At 39.1% G+C, this 22,211-nt stretch overlaps 1 protein-coding gene across 1 annotated transcript in view; it reads right to left on the bottom strand.

Moving 5' to 3' along the window:
* Positions 1 to 22,211, bottom strand: part of SMC5 (structural maintenance of chromosomes 5) — a 96,958-nt gene that overhangs the window by 34,632 nt on the left and 40,115 nt on the right. The window contains exons 8-15 of the mRNA XM_045021685.1: positions 12,891 to 12,962; positions 11,175 to 11,430; positions 9,353 to 9,507; positions 7,409 to 7,522; positions 6,296 to 6,390; positions 5,933 to 6,065; positions 3,014 to 3,187; positions 2,688 to 2,857 (exon numbers count right to left, since the gene is read on the bottom strand). Of these exons, the coding sequence (XP_044877620.1) occupies positions 2,688 to 2,857; positions 3,014 to 3,187; positions 5,933 to 6,065; positions 6,296 to 6,390; positions 7,409 to 7,522; positions 9,353 to 9,507; positions 11,175 to 11,430; positions 12,891 to 12,962 (1,169 nt within the window). The remainder of the gene's footprint in view (positions 1 to 2,687; positions 2,858 to 3,013; positions 3,188 to 5,932; positions 6,066 to 6,295; positions 6,391 to 7,408; positions 7,523 to 9,352; positions 9,508 to 11,174; positions 11,431 to 12,890; positions 12,963 to 22,211) is intronic.

The raw sequence follows: 22,211 nt of genomic DNA, 5'->3' as shown, positions 1-22,211 counted from the left end.
TAGCTAGGGAAGTGGAGGTCAGCTAAGCTGTGCTCCACTGTTCCAACGGCCGTCACGGGCGGAAAGAAGGAACTGAGGAGCGGACGGGCCGGCTGGGGTATATATCCTGCGCTATAGTGGCGCCACTCCAGGGGGCGCCCAGCCGGCCCGCCGGAGTTGCTAGGGTAAAAACCTTCCGAAGAGCCGTGCACGCACGGCGCGCACACCTAACTGGAATGCATAGGAGCAATCACTCGAAGAAGAATGATTTTTCTGCCTCTTGACTTCCTCCCCCTCCCATCCTAAAGGATTCTGTAAAAAATTCAGCAGAAAATGTTATCTGTAAAAGGGATCTCATTCTTAACTATGGTTCTAAAACAAATCTTACATTCCTCCTCCATTTCCTTTTTCTATTGTCTGTAAGCAGACTAAATGCAGGTCAGCTTTCCAAAAAAGGTGATAATGTTGCTCTATGGATTAGAACACCATCTCAAACCCAAAACTGAATTTATCCTATTTCAGAACTTAGATTCTTCTACATGATAACGGTACAGCTATCAGATACTGTCTTTTGACTGTTAAGATTGAGAGTATGTATCACTAAGAGTATGTCTGCACTACAGACGCTACAGTCACACAGCTATGGTGCTGAAGATGTGCTGCTGTAGCACTGTAGCGTAGACACTTCCTACACTGACAGAAGGAGTTTTTCTGTTGATGTAGGTAATCTACCTCTCTGAGAGGCAGTTGCTAGACTGATGCAAGAATTCTTCTGTCAACTTAGCTGTGTCTACAGTGGGGGTTAGGTCAACCTAACTATGTTGCACAGGATGCAAAAACTTTCAGACCTGAGTGATGAAGCTAGGTTGACCTAAGTTTAAAGTGTAGACTAAGCCTAATTTTAGAGTAAAGACTCTTCCAACATCCTTGTCATTATCCCCAAACCAAGCATTTTCAACCCAAGGAATTCAGAATTAAGATTACACCTATAAGAAATCTGAACGTGTTAAGGCAAGTAATGCACAATTAAGACACTTAAGTAATCCTAACGGTACCCTGTAATGTCATCATTCAGTGAGGATATAATTAAAATTAAGGCATTTTCGAGTGTGTTCCCAAAAAGATTAAACTGATTTTTTCCCCCTTCATCGCATCATTACAAGGCAGAGTTAAGGCTGTTTTCTTTCATTTCTGTTATATGTATTAATTTATGAAAAACAGCTACTTATCTTCTCTTATTGCACTCACTGCAGAAGAGAGTTTGGAAATTTTGGCCTATGTTTTTAAGCCTGGTTTCCCAAAGTTAAGCACTTAAATAACAGTGTCTTGATCTTCAGAGATGCTGAGTATCTGCACTCCCACTGACTTCAGAAAATTTGGCCACTTATTTAGGAGTCCAGTTTCAAAATTTTGGTCAAATATTTTAAGAGTGGTTACACATTAGCACAAAGCTTCAAAAATTATTTGCCTCCTCTTTTTACTGACAAAAAATATTTTCTCCACTATATGATAAACCTTAAGAAAAAAAGTGACTGAGTTTTCTGGTACTGAAGCAGTGCAACATACAACTGATTAGGAGATCTGAATTAAAGAGAAACTTCAGGATTTTGTCTTCACTGGACTAATGGAGATTAAGCAACAGGATTAGTTTCTGGGAGGAAGGTTTAACTTGCTATAACCCATTCTGGCTGAACAACAAAGCAGAACTGAATCTGAATTTAGAAACCACTGTCTATACTTTATCCTCTAATGATGTCCTAGGAAAATGAAGCAACATTGTAACACTAAGATGCAAGGAGGCTACATGACCACATTGAGGTCAGTGCATTTATCTTTGTAGTACTTGCTATAATGTACTTTATTTCCCATCTCATCAGCAAAAAAAGAATATAATGGTGTTTCATGAGAGTACTAAGATAATATTTGAAGATGAACCCTTTTAGGGTTGAGGCTTCAGTTTGGTTTTTCAAGTGTTTATGAAACAAAGACCAGATAACATCTCTGTTGATCATGTAAAATTGTGTGATAATCTTGTAACAGACCAAAACACCCATGGGAAACTAGATTAAGGGTTTGTCTATACACAAAGGTTGTACTGCTTTAACTATATTGGTAGTTAAAGTGTACAACCACATAGTGCAGATGCATGTATACCAGTATAAAGGTGCTTATATCAGTATGCTTATTCCTATAAGGGAAAATAAATAAAACTATTATGAGTATAAAGGTACCTTTATACTGGTATAACAACATCCAGTATAATTATTTTATTTTAATCATCCTCCTCCTCCCCCTCCTCATTTGTATCAGAAACTGTTTCACCAGTATACAAAACTGTGTGTAGACCAGGCTTAAGAGAACTAATATATCCTCACTGGTGACCTCAATCACAGATGAACCTACCTATATTTCAAAAGTGAAAGGTGTGAGAATCAAGCCTCTGCATTACCTATACCACCCCATTTCTGAAGCCCAGCTGCCAACTAGTTCTTAAGAATAAATTATATCTTATCAGAATCAATGGGCTAGAGGTAGCCAAGACACATTTTAGGGATTGCTTGTTATTTCCATTTTGTTATTGAAATGGCCCTAGTCACCAACATACAAAATTATAACTGATGTTAATATTTCAGACTTATTTCTGTATCTTAATGCTGTCTCAGCAAGAGAAAATATTTGCAATCAAACAGGCTCATCAGAAGTCATACCTATCATGTTTCATACTAATTTTTGATTCCAGTTGTTTCCTTTTGTTTTTTCTCTCCAAACGTTCCTTCTTTTGCTGTCTCAGCTCATTATCTTTGCGTTCCAGACCCTTCTGCCTCTCATATAATGTATGCAATTGAGAATCTCGTAACTGGAGAAGTCTATTAATATCCTATAGTAAATAGTGACACAAAAAATCTTTAATATTCTCATTACAATCATACCAGATCCAGGCCAAATACTACAGTTTTACTGAACAAAAAATTGGCAGTATTTCAATCTATGTACTTCAGAATTTTTTTCTAAACACTAAAATAAAACAGCCTACCTTTAGTTGGTTTTCCAACTGCCTTCTTTCATCTGCATCTACTGTGACAGTGAGAAACTGCGCTGGTCTCAGGGATGTGTTACTAGAAATAGTTTGGTTTGTATAAGCAGACACTCTCACTGAATACCTTTCTTCTGCTGTGTAGATTTGCTTAAATTTGGTTTCTTGTATGACCTAAACATGAAAAACAAAGCCATTTGACAAAAATCTTATGTAAGGCTCACCTATTATGAACAAGGAAGATTATTTTCAGAATAGGAAATAAACTAACTATGATTTGGAGTGGGGATACTAAAATTAGCCAAGTTTCTGGTGTATGAACATGCATTGCATAACGGAGATTCAACAAGTTTGTTGCATCATTGAATTTGAAGTTTTTGCCGACTGATTTAAAGTAGCAATAAAAAAAAATACATCACACTCTTTCTGTGTTGTCATACAAAGTAAAACAACTTCTGTGATGAGTGAATGACTCCTGTATAGACACAAAACTATATAGGTAGTTCTTTCAGATTTTTGGAGAAGAAAGATGCTATATAAATGTCTATTATGGTATTCCAAAGAGTTACCGTTTGAGGTAAGTCCCAAAGCAAAACTGAGACTTTGGTTAAGAACAGATACCTGAAAGGAGGTGTGGAATTTATCACTGAATTTATCATTATTCTTTTAAAATCTCATACCTTCCCTGATATCTGGTACTTCATGATTCACTGAAGACACTCAAGATGGAGACATCAGAAATAAGGGAAGCCTCATTACAACCCATGGTACTGCAATATTTCAGAAGGATTATGTGACATCGTCAATGAATCACGATGAATCAAGAAGTTTCCAGAATGGAAAATAATTAGAAAATTATTAATTAAAAATCTCTGTACAAAATTCTCCCCACAACCTGGATACTCTGAGGTTACTGAGTACTGAAATCTGTGCTTAACTAAGTCTTCATTTTGCTTTGCAGTTCACCTTAAGGTTGAGAGGGCAATTCCATTTTAACTCTTTTTTCTCCTTCAGGTCTATGAGTAAACCTTCCCATGCTTGGTCTGAGCCCAAAAATTAATTTGTTTGCAACATTTTAGTAAAATTAATTTAAGTATTAGAGTTATTATGAGAGCATGAGGAATATCACACATTTCACTGAAAAAAACAGTTGTGGTGCCCAAATAACTCAAAACAGCCAATATAAAATTCACATAACATCTCACATAACTGTGGTCCACACAGCAGAGGAAAGAAAATCAAGCCAAGTTTAAGTGAAGGAAAAAGTTTAAAATTATTAATGTTTGAAATTTCATGTTTGTGTAACCACAGTAGAAAAGTTATTAGCTCCTGTTCTAGGCTACAGAAAGTATCATTTATGACTTCAAGTTGTATAAAATATTAGGTAAGTGCTACAAAAGAGGAGTTTTTGTTTCAAAATAAATAGCTGATCACATGATCAGTAGGCAAATTATTGTTGACATTCTGGAACTGGTGGGATTCTCTCACCTGCCACCATGAGTAATGAATTGGGAGTGTGACAGTTCCTTGTCGGGGTAGTGGGGAGAGAGAACCACTTGATACTTGAAAGCATTCCCTTCATAGATATTTTAAAACTGCTGTTCTACCCCAGGTATATCATGAACACATTAGGTTGGTGAACTGGGGGCTCCTTTTCATCCATACCCAGGAAATGCAGAGAAGTGTCATTTCTCACATGGGAAGCACAATTCCCAGCAGAGTTGAGGAGCAGCTGCCAGCTCTCCTCAGCTAATGCACCCGATATGTGTTTTGGACATAGACGTGCACTCCAGCAAATCTTAAGCACGTAACAAATGACTCCTCTTTCCTCCCCATCAAAAGGATGGGCTTCAAGACCAGTAGATAGCTCCTTCGAAATAAGGAGGTGAAGGGGAATTTCTTATCTTCTGCCATCTCATCTACCCTGCTGTTCTCTCCCTAACATATGAGAGAGGAGAGAGAGAGATAACCCCTCTCCCACAAATAAGGGGCAAGCTTCCCTGCCTGGAGACCTTATTCCTTGAATGAGCATTAATTTTCCCTTTCTCCCTATTGAGGAGAACAGGCTCCCTTAGAAAATGTGAATTTCCAACCATAACCCAGAAGAAAAAGCAATTTTTCACTTTGGAATTCCATTCTCTGTGCAAGGTGAAAAACAACTGTTCACCATAAACAGAACTACTGGTGCTGAAGGGAGTATTTCTTATTACAGTTGCAAGTGCAAATCTTAAATGCATAAGTCAGCACTGAGTGAGGTATGGGGGGAAGGAGAGAGAGAGAGTGCATGCGCAGGCTTCCCAGGAAGGTGACTCTTTCTGTCAGCCCATTTAAAACAAGTCTAAATTTCTTGCATCTCCTTTATCAAAACAAATAATACAATGAGGAGGTTACAAGACTATATTAGATACAAGACATTTCAAGCAGAAAGTACTTTCCAATTACTGCTCTCAATAGTTCACTGTTTCAAGTTGGGGTCATGAGATTTCCTAGCTCCAAAATGAAAACATTTATTTTAAAATTTGGAAAGCTGGTAAATGTTTGTAATTTATTTTACTTTAAAAGTACCCAGAAACTTTCAGGCCTGGCCACCCAAAAAGCTTACTTGGTTACTACAAAACAGATTAATAGTTTTGACTTTTTACCATAATAAACCTCTGAGTTTTAGAGATTTGATTAGTGCATTACTAGGGTACGATGAACATTTAACTTCCTGTGAAGCACTGCAACCAATAGTTTGCTCCAATGTGTTAAAATCTACTCATTATGTAAGCCACTGGTCTTGGTTTTCTCCCCACTAAGTAGGTGAAAAGTTTTATTTGTATCCAAAATTAACTTTTTTCATGTCCATTTTGCAGCAACTTTCCTAAATATGGTCTTCAGAAAATCATAGTCCTACTCATGTTATTTAGCACCTCTCACCCTTTCAATCATGCTTCTGGTCTTCTCAGTTCCCACAGGGACATCATGAACACGATACTGGGAACAAAGGTAACTCATCACAGGATGAGGAGCATCAAATAACTCTCGCAAATAAGAGAAAACACCATATTGGCTGAGGAAGAGAAAAGGTGAAAATCACAAATAGATCTTTAACCAGTTTTGTTTATGACAAGTTAGCACAAATATTCAGAAAGAAAAAAAACATTAGATCTTGAGGTAAGAGTTTGATTTGCAATAAAAGTTGTGCAATAAAAAGTTGGGTGCACAACTACATCATTTTGCACTGAGACCAAAACATTCAATGTTGACAATAGTTTTAAGGTTAAGTATTTTATTACTTACTGCAACTCTTCAACTGATCTTGAAGGTCTATTTTCAGCACATGACACAGTGGGTGCACATACAGCATTAACTTTTAATTTCTGATGGTCACGCACCTAAATGTTACACCAAACAAGATATTCAGTAACAAAAAACAAGAGCTTTGAGTGAAATTAAAATGATACTAATGTATGAAAAAGATGTATTTCATAGAAGCAAACATTTCCTTTATATTGACTTAACCTCACAACCATGCATTTGAAATGATTCTGACTCCCACATGATAACCAAAGTTATTTACATCCACTGAGGCGTTCTTTCTCTCTACATTCAGTTAGCAGAAAACTGTGGTCAGTTGGCCAGTTGAAAGAAAGAAAAGAAGAGTCCTCCTTATGTTTTTTCCCCCCATTAATGATCAATCTCCTTAGCAATGTTGCGTTGGAGACCTTCAAAATCCTGGACAGAAATTAGTTACTGTAGCAAGAAGATCTTTTCTGCATCAGCATCTGGGAAATATGTAATACAGATGTGAACTAACCCCTCCAGAGGTTTAACTGATCTTTTTATCAATTCCTTAAATATATACATTTTCAATTTACTAGACAAGATGAAATATCCAGTAAAAAAGGTGTCTCAACAAAAAGGTGAAAGGAACACAAACCACTAAAACATATGCAAGCATCCACAAAAACCCACAACTGTGGTGCCCCAACCAGCTGAGTTCTCCAAAAGCCACTACCTAACTACTACCATGTAGGAAAAGCTTTTCAAGAAAATACATTAGTCAAATCAACAGCAGTCATTCAGAGCCCACTGTCCCACCTAAGTAGCTGAGCCAGGTATGAGTCAGTTGCACAGGGATGCAAGAGCAAAAAATCCTCCTCTCTGGATTTTGAAAAATCTTGCTCTTTTATTTAAAATATGCAAGAGAAAAATCAGGTGGGAGTCTGCATATCTGTGGTCTCAGTACAGTTTACAAAAAAAAAACCCTGATCTTACCTAGCAAATGTATTATTACATAGTGTATAAATTACTTAGTGGTCATAATAAGTATGCGCTAAACTGGAGGGTTCCTGCATCAATATTATTTATTTTAAGCTACATTTTTAGCATGTTTTATGACTGAGTACTTGCCTCCCGAAGAAATATTTCCATATCTTCTTGACTTTCAAAAACAAAGGCCCTCATATCATTTGCTGAAATGTGATTTTCAACATATTTAGCATGTCTATTGTCTTTCATGTTTATCTGCTCAGATAAAAAGACAAAGGAGGATCATGGAGTGATGTAATATAATTATAAAAATAAAACACATTAAAAACAATAAATAACATAAGACAGGTAATATCCAAGCCAACATTTAATAAAACAAAGGCAATACTTTGTTCTAAGGCAGGGGTAGGCAACTTATGGCACGTGTACCAAAGGCAGCACGCGAGCAATTTTCAGTGACACTCACACTGCTTGGGTCCTGGCCACCAGTCCGGGGGGCTCTGCATTTTAATTTTAAATGAAGCTTCTTAAACATTTTAAAAGCCTTATTTACTTTACATACAACAATAGTTTAGTTATATATTATAGACTTATAGCAAGAGACCTTCTAAAAACGTTATAATGCATTACTGGAATGCGAAACCTTAAATTAGAGTGAATAAATGAAGACACCACTTCCGAAAGGTTGCCGAACCCTGCTCTAAGGAAAGGTGGAAATATCAGAAAACTCCAGATTCATCGCTAGGATATTCATATGCAGTTCTCATTGATTTCACTAGTAGCCAGTGAATACATCTAAACATAAATATAGAAACCCAAGGCCCTGTGAGGAGACAGATGATTTGGAATTTACTAGAAGTCAATCTGGTTTTCTCGAAAGAATTCTCAGACAAAACAAATCCATTGTTTAAGATGAAGGAAGGTTTTTGTACCTCGGTAAAATATGGTAATACTAGGAACATATCAATACACTAAAATTATATCATACTATTAGCTGTAAAAGGATCAAGATATGTTTGAGAGAACCAACACACACTACTATATAACTCTATTAAATACAGTGGCAATTGACCAAAGTTTGATTGCTTCCACTAGTGATTTCAGAACTGGTGAGCTAATTTTAATTGATTTAAAAGTTTCAGATGTTCCTAAGACTCTCAAAGAAACAGGATAAAATTGTACAGTAGAGATTAGGGGGAAAAGATTCAGATGTTCATGAACACTGTGAAGATTAACTAGCCTTGAAGGAGAAAAGGTAATGGCCCTCAGATCAAGATATCTTTTTTATTAACTTGACCTGACAACGCTATATCCAGTAGGAGCGAATGATCTGGAAAAGGCAAAAATAATATTTGATTCTGATAATGCAAAACCATTTCTGGCATTTCCAAAACTAGCATGAAGCAGCAAGTTTAGAAGGATTAGTTAAACTTAGTTACTGACTTCTGAGTACCTAAAACTATATAAAATGAACATTACTGACAACTATTAGCAATAATAGGAAAGTCTGGCCAAGAAACAAACCAAGACTGAGCACAGACTGAACGCCTCTATGCCTGCAGCTAGATGTAGAAAAGAAGCAAGTGAAGCAGGTGAGGAGCAAAAGTCCTCTTAAAACTTCTGTTCTGAATATTCAGAACTATGAGAAGGCTCGCATATAATCCCAACCACCACTGCTTTCTTAGAAGATTCCCAAATTTCAGAGGAATACAAGAGGGATATATCTCACCAGCTGGAATTTGTAGAGGCCACCTTGAAGGGCAGTTCCATTGGAAACCTATATGTTGGATGGCTGAAAGCACTCTGTGTTCATCCATGTAACAACATACCCAAGGTACAAAGGAGTCTAGTAAAACTTTCACACTTGTTATATTACTTGCATGAAAAAAATTACACATCTTAACCAGCTGCAGACTTTGATTTAAATGAACTCCAGTTTGCTAACTCATTGTAAAACAGTAGATAAGCTAGGGAGCCTCTAAATTTTAGGTTTATAATAGAAATAACAACCAATCCAGATTTTAATTTTTTTTAAGACACACTATTAGCCACTAATTAGTATTATACTCAAGCGAATTTTCTTACTGCAAGCATCATGGGTTCACAGACACTTCTTTTAAATCGGTCTTTGTTCTCCCTTAGCCACAGAAGAGCATTGTGTGTGTCTCGGTATCTCCCTCTGAGCTTATCTTCCTTCAGATTCATCATATTGTTAAATTGTACAATGCGATCAGTTACTCCTGTAATTTTGTTTAAGAAAGTTATATTAAGTCAAGCCTACACATCACAACTAAAGATTTCTAATGTTTAATAATTATAGTGCTACAGTATTATGGTTAGGAAAGAGCATTTCTTATTTTCATACACTTATGACCAGTATCCCATCCATTCTAAAGCATGTACGCCATTAAAATTTTAAATCCCAGAGCTATGTGAAATAAACAGAAATGTGCTTCAAAACAGAGATTAACAATATCCAGGTATAAATATTAATATTCAAATTAATTTTTGCAATGGGCCTATTCTAGGTGCAGAGACATTCAAGTAAACAATTGCCAAATAATACAGCCAAAAATCCTGGACTGCCACTATCTTAAAAAAAAACCCAAACCTTCTCCTCCAATACTAGAAAAAGGGAGAAGGAAGAGAATGAAATGTTATACTTGTGGGGGGTAGGGTGATAAGAAACTTCTATTTCAGTACTTTTCTATTTATTTATTTGGTGACAACAGAAGAATGTTGCTGTAATGCAAGAATGGTGTGGGAGGGTTCTTGCCACCCAAGAGAGGAAAGGGAGAACTCATTCTCCCTCTGAAGACACACAGAAGAAGCATTCTTCATGTCACCCCCTTTTGGGAGGGACCTTGAGGTTTCTACATGATAATAAGAAAAAAATACTACAAAATCTTCCAGGAACACACAGAATGTTTCCAATCTATAGTCTCCAACAATGGGGAAGGAGGACAGTCTTGTGCTTAAGACACTGGACTGGGATTCAGGAGACAGGGTTCAATTTCCTATTTTTCTAGACCTCACTAAGCAGGACAATCAGTCTCTCTGTGCCTCAGTTCTCTATTGGGGTACTGCAAGGATAAATCCATAAATACATGAGAGGTGTTTTGATACCATAGTGTTGGGGCCATACAGACAAAGAATGTGTGGAAGCAAGTTAATCAAGAAGAGCTCTAAAAAGATAAATTTTAATTCTAGCTCTCAAGTTACATCAAGACAGAACTAACACAAAAGGCCAGGCTAATATTAAAAAGTGCAGTGTAATTCGTTAAGGATAAGAAAGGCTGGCCTCCAAGTTCATCTAACAAAGGCAGAAGAAGAAACAGTCACTAAAATATTGCCATTTTACACATACCATCTTGGCACCATGCCACGTTTAATTCTTCTAGTTTAAATGAATACCATCAATTTAATAAAATGACCATTTCTGTCAGAAGTTTTTTTTAACTTAATGTTACAAGTAACATCTAAATTTACTATAATAAAGAAAAACCCTTCTGTATTTTGTTTACTTTATGCTGAAAAGTCAGTTTCAGCATTTCTCCTGTACAGTCTATCAGTTTTCCTTTCGTTTGTATGGGGCTTTCACATAGTAAGAGAGAAAAAATAATTTACATAGAAAAATTCAATTGGAAAAACATACAAACTGGAACATCTGTGAGGAGCAGGTTTATTGAAACTACGTGCAATCATTTTTTTTTGAAAGACTAGTTTTCAAATTGATGGTGTCCCTTCAAAAACAAGCTATCCCTGTCACTTTTACAGGCCTTGAACAGATGAAAGCACTATAGAGATGTACTAAGGTTTGAAATGATCTAGTGTCTCAGTTAAGTCACTTCAACACAAAAGGATTGCATGTAGTAACCATAGTAGGGAAAGAATCAAGCAATCTCACTTTTCTTTTCCCTCTCTAGGTTCTCTCTCTCTCTTCGCAGATCACTCATTTCACCATCAATATTTGCCTTTTCTTCTTGCAACTCTCTCAGCTCATTGTTAATCGAATCAATCTGTGGTTGAAGATTCTCAGAGTTTCCTGTACTGTTGAGCTCATTCTGCCAGTCCTCTATCATCTTACGAGCGTTGTGTATTCTCTTCTGTCGATCCATTTCTTCATCGTTTTTTATTCTCAAAGCTTGCTGAATTTCTTCAATCTAAGAGAAATGCAAATGTTTTCCCAGAATGGCATTTACAAATGAATTTTTGCATATACAACAAAAGGCAGATAATTACAAAAGATTGTTGTAACACATACTGAAATGCTGATGTAGTCAAGCAGGTTTAAAAATATAAGATCTCATCCTTGCTCAAAAACCCACCTAACTCAAATTGGTGCCTTTTTGTAAAATAACTAGAATTTGTGCCAGTTTTAAAGAACAAATGTATTACAATCCCAATCTTTAAACAGATTATTACAGATTCTTAGCCCTGGTCTACACTGGAAGGAGGGCTCGGGGGGGGGGGGGGGGGGGGGGGGGGAGTCGACCTAAGATATGCAACTTCAGTCTGCATATCTTAGGTAGACTTTACCTGGCTGTGAGGACGGCGGCAAGTCAATCGCTACCGCTCCCCCGTCGACTCCGCTTCTGTCTCTTGCGAGCTGGAGTTCTGGAGTTGACGGGGAGCGCGTTCGGGGATCAATTTATCCGCATCTAGATGAGACGCAATAAATTGATCCCTGATCGATGGGTAGAGATCGATCTATCTGGCGGGTAGTGAAGACCTGCCCTCAGATATATGTTTATCTAAAATTATAGTAAAAGTTGCATGCTACTGGATATTTTGAGAATTAGTACAAGACTGAATAAATTCAACATAACAAAATGGAATATGCAACTTGAACTCTCCCCCTTATGTTTAATTTTCATATTCATTGACTGAGTGCTTAGATAAGGAGCCTTAATGTTGCATTAACAACTTTTTGCATTTAATTTTTTTAAAACTGTATACATATAGAAGCTCTCTGATTAGCTAACACAAGCAACTATTCTGTTTCTTCAGCTGGTTAGACTTAAGGCACCAGGGTATAGTGGATAACAGTAAGTGAGCACTAGAAAACATTCTAATGTAGCAAAAGTATTCAACAAAAGCAAAAATTTGTAATATGCATACTGTATACAAAAAGTACATTCCTTATAATAGAACATTGCATCTAACTTGAGAAGACAGCTGTTCCATGACAGTGCTCTGTTCTACTGATAAACTTCATTTTCCTCGGGGATAGCAATTTTAAGGAACTCCGCAAGTCTGAGTGCTGAGGGTGCTGGGAGATACAATGAATCACTGCATCTCCTGGATACTCTGTCCCTGTTACCTCCGAATTTGACTCTGTACACTTTGGAGGGGGCTGTACCAATCAGATGTGGGTCCTTGGAGGAGTGGAGGCTGCAGACAGCTTGCAACACTACATTTCATCTCCAGTTGAACTTTCCATCCTGAGTGGCTGAAATATGGGTGTCACTGATGGAATCCAAACAGTGACTCAGCCACAACAACACTAAATTCCACAATATTTACCTGAACACTTCATGTGATGTATTTAGTATTATATCAATGCTCCACAGCACCTGCAAACAAGAATTTAAAAAAACCCACACACTTTAGGTTCTCTTACTTGTTTGTCTTTCTTTTCCATAGCATCTTGTTTTTGTTTACATCTTTGAGAAGTGTCTTTGATTTCAGCAGTCTGCATACAACAAAATTAAACGAAAAAAAAGCAAGAAATTAGCCATAATTATTTTGTATATGTAACTTTTTTAAAATAATAGGAAACATGCAAAAATCAGACTTTGGAAGGACATTCTGTTTGGAGCATCAAATATTTACCTACCATAAAATTGATTTTTGACAAAAGCTGCACATTCATCAGAAGGAAATTGTTTCTAGACACTAACAGTTGTTTTATTTCATTGTAATTAGTCTAACAATGTTTACTACATTTGTATTGTCTATAGTTTGTACAGAACTTATACTTGCAAGTGGTTTAGGAGCTACAGAGCTGCACATTTGGATATACTTGCCTATAAAGAAAGGCTCACAACATAATTCTGAAATTAAAATCACAATGCTCTTTAAGGATTGTAAATAAAAGAATTACATTTAGACTGTTATATTTTAAAAGGTGGCCTCCTTCTCTGTCTCCAAAACAACTTTCCCAAGGAAGATCTAATTGACTTAGTGCTCAACTGTTACAACAATCCCAGAGTAAGTGGCAGTGTATTGTTGCATTGTCCCAAGAGCAACCCAGGAGAGAATCTGGAACTCAGGGAATAAGTCTCACTCCCAGGTCTTCTGCAGCTCAAGGAAGAGATTAAACTGTACTGCATCTATATTCTGCACATCTATGCAAGCTGACATGCTTGAGAGTGAGATGGGGTGTTGAGCCAATGTCTCTCCCCTGCCCCCACTTGTGAGAAGAAAGGGTGTGTGGCATGGCAGCTCTGTAATCTGTTCCCTGACTGAGATGCTATCTGTCATGTGGGTAACTAGTGAGGGGCCATAAGGAGGCAACTTGCGTTCTCTTAAGCCACTCCACCACCATCCTAGACAGGCCACACTTTGGCTTCGAAAATCTTTCTTTTTAAAAAGGCATTTAAAAGGGACCCCACCAATCTGAGATTTAATTAGGTATTTTTAAAAAATATACTAAAGTAGTTTCAGGTACTGTGCATGTCTGAGTCCTTCTGGCAAATTTTGTTATTTTAAATCACATTTTCCTACTTATTAATTTTTTAAAATGTGTCTAACACTCCCCTGCAACTGTATTCAAGACCCATGCAAACAAGAGAAGGAAGTAATTGACTATACAGGGGAAACAGTGAAAATGACTACACACAAAGGGCATAAACTCCATTGATCTCAATGAGTGTCTTGAATTCAATGAGAGTCCTTCCAGTGACTTCAATGGGCTTTGGATCAGAGTCAAAGTACTTTCAAATTCACAGAGTAAACAGGAAAAAAACCCTAGAAAAATACCTCCTCTACTTTTTTTAACAATCAGTTATTGCACTTAGTAAGTGACGATAATCTGAGGAGTTGCTTGCACAACAGTTGGTAAAAAGTTTTCAGATGCAAAAGTGGATTTCTTTTATGTTATGGTGCCCCTTTAAAAGAAATAGTAAGTGTTAAGTAAAACAGCTAAAGTAAGATGTATTTTGGATACCTGAACGTGTGAATTAATAACAGCACCTGTGTGATAACACCACTGTCTAGGGGAAGTATACTGCACTGACACACAAGGATTCATCTGTAATCCCCACCTTCCTGAGCCACCAGAGCTGGGGGGTGAGGGGGGAAATCACACTGGCATATAGGGGAGTGATGAAAAAACTCCTGTGGCAACTGTTTGGTGAAACTCAAACCAATAAAAAGAGGGAAGAACAATTCAGAATACTGTATAGCTGCATATGGATGGGAGTTTAAAAATACTGTATTGGAGGCACATCACAACAGAAAGATACACTTCTACTTGGCTCCCTCAGCAACTGATATCTAGCAAACTTAAGAGTTAAATCTTACCAATAACTTATTTATTTTGAAGACAATATTTAAGACTTCAGCCAATCCTACAATGCCAAAGATTAAGAAGAAAGCCAGCTATTAAGATTTCATGTGAAATTGCCCACTGCTGAGATGAAGGCTCTCCGAAGCATGGGGCAGGGGTCGCTCACTAAAGGAGTGGGTGGATCGGCTTATGTGGCCTGCATCTTGCAGGAGGTCAGACTAGATGATCATAATGGTCCCTTCTGATCTTGAATTCTATGATTCTATCTTACTGTGAAGCAATTACTGTTTCTGCTCCTGCTGAAAAGTGGACTAAATCAAAGAAAACCTGCCAAAACGTAATGCCTGTTTCCAAAATGTGCAAGAGGCAATAGCCATTATGGATGGGGAAAATGAATTCCATCAACTTCAGAGTACTGCAACTGGAAGCTGAATAGACAACAGTACTGAAATTAGACCCTTCAGTGCAGAAGCCACTACACGATAAATGACCAGAAAAATGACTTTTGGGGCTAAAGTTTTAAACAGATCTCTCTACCTGGCTTTCACATGGAAATACTAGAAACGTATTGCCCTGAACTACAGTAGTTACCTACATGATAGATAGCGTATCAGTCAGGGAACAGGTTACAGAGTTGCCATGCCACACCCCCTTTCTTCTCACAGGTGGATGGAAGGAGAGAGAATGGAGGAGGTGGTGGGGGAGGGAAATTGGCACCACACCGCATCTCACTCTCAGGCATTGCAGCTTGCACAGATGTGCAGAATATAGATGCAGTACAGTACAGGGACTACTACAGATGACAGAATCTTTATTGAAAGAACATAGTCCACTGCAGTAAGAGAAATACCAAAGAACCCCACCTATCAACAACAAAAGCTACTACACCTCTACCCCGATATAACGTGACCCAATATAACGCAGTAAAGCAGCACTGGGGGGGCCTGCACGCTCCGGCGGATCAAAGCAAGTTTAATATAACGCAGTTTCACCTATAACGCGGTAAGATTTTTTAGCTCCTGAGGACAGTGTTATATCAGAGTAAAGGTGTATTTTTAAAGCAGGGATAAGGATAGAATCTTATGTGGAGTTAGATATGCGAGAAATTGTCTTTAGAAAGTCATATTGTGTTCTTCCCTAGACCTAAATCCCAGTATTCAGACAAAGAGAGGATTATTAGTACTAATTTAAGACCCCAATCCTGCAGCTGACTGTACACATTTGGTCCGAAGCACCTACACATAGTCATTCACAGGATCAGGGCTTATTATAATATTGAAAATATTGATGCTGTAATCCTCTTTCTCCCCACCCAAAAAACCCCTCAAGTAGGCATTCTAGAGAGAAATATTTCTCTTCTGAACAGTTAGCTGCAAGACTTTAAAAAAAATCCAAACCCCTCAACATTTTCAAGGTCAGCACAGGGACACTTGATATCAACTGGAAAATTAATTCTAACTAGCTTATGACAGACATTGTTAAAATCACATGTACATTTGATTTACATTCATATTTTATATATGTGAATAACCAACTTTTTTTATCTGCCTTTCAATTTTTATGACCAAGAAGAAATATATTTTTGTATTAATTTGTCAATTTTTTTTTTTTAAATAGGTCCAAACAGCCTCCTCCTGTGTAAACCCCTTTGAAGCTCTCCAAGTGGAGGAAGACTCAGCAAGGTTCCCTTCATGGATTTTTCCCAAACTGTTCTAGGGGGAAGGCTTTCTCTTAACTTGCAAAATTAGCAGGATTTTATTCCTCCAGATCCTGCAATTCCACCTAAGGCACAGGGTCTTCCCACGCATAGACAATCTGCTTTCATTCCAGCTCTCCAGTCTCTGATCCTTCCCCTAACTTCACCTTCCTTGTCACCCCCTTAGAATAGGGTTCTTAGCCAGAGCAGAACCACAGAAAAGTTAATGTAATATCAGATGCATTAATTTTCCTACAGATTTGCTTTCAGACTTGCCTCCTTCGAAGCAGAGATGCCCAATACTACACAGGGCTTTTTGCAGGCCCGGGTGGAGCAGTCGGGACACAGACATGGGCACGCAGAGCGAGATCTCAGGGAAACCGTCAGGCTTGTAAATGTTTGATACTGATGTCAGGCATAAATGGCCTGAAGAAAATCCTATTACACAACTGGTCATAACATGCCTGAAACTGAAACAGAACTTTAAAGTTGGACTGCTTCCACCCATCGCCAAACTGAGGATAAACAGAAGATCACACAGTTCTTGGACCAAAAGTATGAATTTATATTGCTTCCCATAACAAAAATAAGTGTCAATCCTTTGACTACAATTATGGAATAACAATGTTTTCTACACATAGAATGTTCATCTGAACATTGTAATTGAAAGGAAATTCAAAAAAGTTAGATACACTATATTGATATAGTGAAGAGATTTTAATCTTTAAGAATGTGTGCAGTTTCTCTGACTTATTTTAGGAGATGACAGCCATGTGAAGTAGCCTGTGTTAATGTGTACTATTAAACTGGCTGATTCTTTAACATAAAGCAAAAAAGAATGTCAGCATGGTCTTCCCATGATGGTACAAGCACTTTAGTTACTGCCCCCACATCTTCTTCTATTGATGCCAGTGAACATTCTCTGGCAACAAATCAAGGAGTTTTCACATGACAAGAAAAGGTAGGGTGAGGGTAGAGTGAAAATCAATTACCAATCCCCAAAAGGGAACTACTGGCACAAACAAACAATCAGTAAAACAATATCAGTAGCTCTATGGCAATACTTACAAAATACTAATCCTGCAACTGTGTTATGACAATGAGAATTTAATTTGATGATCAGGAATTATTCAATTTGTGTGGTCCCCATTAATGTAATATATAACCCCTCCACACATACACTTTTCCTCACAACATAGCAATAAAATAGGAAAACATTAATACCTCCTCCCCCTTACAAATGGAGCACTGAAACAGATAATGAGGGTAAATTCCTGGCACCATTAAAGTCAATGGAATCTTTGCCATAGACTTTTGTGGAACCAGGATTTCATCCTAAGTGACTTGCCCAAGATCATACGGAAAGCGTATGGCACAATAAGGCACAGAACTAATCTCTCTTAAGTTCCAGTCTGTTGCCTTAACCACCAGACCATCCTTTCTTCCCCAGAATAGAACAGCACTCCTCAATCTTGAAGAGCACTGTCATCAAAGCGAGTCTTAGGCCTGGTCTACACTACGCATTTAAACCGGTTTTAGGAGCGTTAAACCGATTCAATGCCATACCCGTCCACACTAAGAGGCCCTTTATATCGATATAAAGGGCTCTTTAAACCGGTTTCTGTACTCCTCCCCAACGAGAGGAGTAGCGCTAATATCGGTATTGCCATATCGGATTAGGGTTAGTGTGGCCGCAAATCAACGGTATTGGCCTCTGGGCGGTATCCCACAGTGCACCACTGACCGCTCTGGACAGCAATCAGAACTCGGATGCAGTGGCCAGGTAGACAGGAAAAGTCCCGCGAACTTTTGAATATCATTTCCTGTTTGCCCAGCGTGGAGCTCCGATCAGCACGGGTGGCGATGCAGTCCGAAATCCAAATCCAAAAAGAGCTCCAGCATGGACCGTACGGATGTGATTGCTGTATGGGCAGGCAAATCTGTTCTATCAGAGCTCCGTTACAGAAGACGAAATTCCAAAGCATTTTTTAAAAATCTCCAGACAGAGGCCACAGCAGGGACTCAGCACGCTGCTGCGTGACAAACGTAATGGAAAGCCAAAGAATCAAATGGACGCTCATGGAGGGAGGGAGGGGGGACTGAGGACTCAAGCTATCCCACAGTTCCTGCAGTCTCCGAAAAGCATTTGCATTCTTGGCTGAGCTCCAAATGGCTGTAGTGTCAAACACATTGTCCGCGGTGGTTCAGGGCATAGCTCGTCAATTTACCCCCCTCACCCACCCCCAAATGTAAAAGGGAAAAAAATCCTCTCTTGACTCTTTTAAATGTCACCCTATGTTTACTGAATGCTGCTGATAGACGTGATGCTGCAGCAGTCAATGGCAGCATCCTCGCCCCCCCCCATGGGTGGCTGATGGTACAATATGGCTGATATCCATCCTCATCATCAGCCTTGTGGCAGATGGTGCAGTGCAGTAGGACTGCTATCCGTCCTCATCATCAGCTCGTGAGTGCTCCTGGCTGGCCTCTGGTGAGGTCGGCCGGGGGCGCCTGGGTAAAAAACTCCTGATCATTCCTGGTAGATGGTGCAGTACGACTGGTAACCATCTTCATCATAGCAACAGGGGGCTGAGCTCCATCAGCCCCCACCCTTCATGTGTAAAGAAAATATTCTGTTCTGCCTGGACTATCATAGCAGCGGGATGCTGGGCTCCTCTCCCCCACACTGCTTAATGTCCTGTCTGGACTATCATAGCAGCTGGAGGCTGCCTTCCCCTCATATCTCACTAACAAGTCACTGTTTCTTATTCCTGCATTCTTTATTACTTCATCACACAAATGGGGGGACACTGCAACGGTAGCCCAGGAAGGCTGGGGGAGGAGGGAATCAACAGGTGGGGTTGTTGCAGGAGCACTCCCTGTGAATGGCATACAGCTCATCATTTCTGCGAGATCTGACACGGAGCGGTTGTGCTCTCTGGTTCTCTGATACACTGGTTCTCTAGTACACTTGCCCCATATTCTAGGCAGGGCTGATTCTATTTTTAGATACCGTAAAGGAGGGATTGACTCGGGGAGTCATTCCCATTTTTGTCTTTTGCGCCCCCGGCCAATCTCAGCCAGGGGCACCTATGACAGCAGCAGATGGTGCAGCACAAAAGGACTGGTAACCATCATCTCATTGCCAATTTACAAGGGCATGGTAGATGGTAAAGTACGGCTGATAACCATCTCTGCTATCATGCAAAAGCAAATGAATGCTGCTGTGTAGCGCTGCTGAATTGCCTGTCAGCGGCATCTAGTACACATATGGTGACAGTGACAAGAGGCAAAACAGGTTCCATGGTTGCCATGATATGGCGTCTGCCAGGGCAATCCAAGCAAAAAGGGCGCGAAATGATTGTCTGCCGTTGCTTCCCCGGAGGAAGAAATGACTGACGACATTTACCCAGAACCACCCGCGACAATGATTTTTGCCCCGTCAGGCACTGGGATCTCAACCCAGAATTCCAAGGGGCGGGGGAGACTGCGGGAACTATGGGATAGCTACGGAATAGCTACCCACAGTGCAACGCTCCAGAAATCGACGCTAGCCTCGGACCGTGGACGCACACCACTGATTTAATGTGCTTAGTGTGGCCGCGTGCACTCGATTTTATACAATCTGTTTTACTAAACCGGTTTATGTAAATTCGGAATAATCCCGTAGTGTAGACATACCCTTAAACACACCAAATAATATCAGCACAAAATCTTGTGTTAAGGCAATATCACATCACAACACATAAATTGTAAATTAAATCAATCCAACCATAACAGAATTCTAAATTAAATCAACTGTAAAACAATGTTAGAATATCACAGTGAATATTCGATTACTCTCCCATTTGGAATAAATGATTTATTTCCTCTACCACCTCCTTACTTTTTTGCTGATAGGAACACAGATGGAGTACTACTGAACTACAGGCACAGTTTAGACCTACCTAATTTACACACACAGGCCTCGATCCCACAATGGAACTACTCACTTGCATAAAGATTAGCGAGTGTTTATAGAATCAGGGACTGGATTTGTTAATCTGATTTCAAAAACAGATGTACTGATTCAAGTATAAACAACAAGGAGTCCTTGTGGCACCTTAGAGACTAGCAAATTTATTTGGGCATAAGCTTTCGTGGATTAGAACCCACTTCATCAGATGCATGGATTGGAAAATACAGTAACAGGTATAAATACACAGCACATGAAAAGATGGGAGTTGCCATATCAAGTGGGAGGTCAGTCTAATGAGACAATTCAATTAACAGCAGGATACCAAGGGGTCAGTAGGTTTCCGGTATAGGGTGCTGGTTATGTGACCATTGCTTATTAGCACTGTAGTGTCTAGGAAGTGGATCTCTTGTGTGGACTGGTCCAGGCTGAGGTTGATGGTGGGGTGGAAATTGTTGAAATCCTGGTGAAATTCCTCAAGAGCCTCCTTCCCATGGGTCCAGATGATGAAGATGTCATCAATGTAGCGCAAACAGAGTAGGGACGTTATGGGACGAGAGCTGAGGAAGCATTGTTCTAAGTCAGCCATAAAAATGTTGGCATACTGTGGGGCCATGCGGATACCCATAGCAGTCCCACTGACTTGAAGGTATAAATTGTCCCCAAATCCAAAATAGTTGTGGATGAGGACAAAGTTACAAAGTTCAGCCACCAGGTTTGCTGTGATAGTATTGGGGATGCTAATCCTGACAGCTTGTAGTCCATCTTTGTGTGGAAGAATGTTCATGTAGAGAGCTTCTATATCCATAGTGGCTAGGATGGTGTTTTCTGGAAGATCACCAAAGGATTGTAGTTTCCTCAGGAAGTCAGTGGTGTCTCGAAGACAGCTCAGAGTGCTGGTAGAGTAGGGCCTGAGGAGAGTTTACATAGCCAGATAATCCTGCGGTCAGGGTGCCAATGCCTGAGATGATGGGGCATTCAGGATTCCCAGAATAAATGAACACAAATCCGATATCAGGAATTATAACATTAAAAAACCAGTAGGAGAACACTTTAATCTCCCTGGTCACTCAATAACAGACCTAAAAGTGGCAATTCTTCAACAACAAAAATTCAAAAACAGACTCCAACGTGAAACTGCAGAACTGGAATTAATTTGCAAACTGGACACCATCAAATTAGGCCTGAATGAAGACTGGGAGTGGGTGGGTCATTACAAAACCTAATTTTTCCCATACTAATTTCCCCCTATTGTTACTGACACCTTCTTGTCAACTGTTTGAAATGGGCCATTCTCATTTCCACTACAAAAGTGATTTTTCCTCCGTTGGTATCCTACTGTTAATTGAATTATCTTGTTATACTGACCTTTCACTTGATTTGGCAACTCCCATCTTTTCATGTGCTGTGTATTTATATCTGCTACTGTATTTTCCACTCGATGCATCTGATGAAGTGTGTTATAGCCCATGAAAGCTTATGCCCAAATAAATTTGTTAGTCTCTAAGGTGCCACAAGGACTCCTGTTGTTTTTGCTGATACCCCTCTGAAACCTAATTCAAGTATGTTGCTCAGTTAGCTGGTTTGACCCCTTTCCATCACTTTTATCATTTCTATCACCTCCTCAGCTTTGGCTCCCACATTTACATAGCACATAACCCATAATGAAGAATTTCTTTTCTGTACAAGTTAAAACAAAGATGCTTAATATATTTTCCTGTGTTTTTCACACAGAGCATAACTTTTTCATTAATACAGCCCTATATTTCTAAGAATTATG

Source organism: Mauremys mutica, chromosome 6, assembly GCF_020497125.1.
Source record: "Mauremys mutica isolate MM-2020 ecotype Southern chromosome 6, ASM2049712v1, whole genome shotgun sequence".
NCBI classification, from domain to species: Eukaryota; Metazoa; Chordata; order Testudines; family Geoemydidae; genus Mauremys; species Mauremys mutica.
Note: the sequence above shows the minus strand (reverse complement) of the source record. Positions and strands in the feature narration are given on the sequence as shown.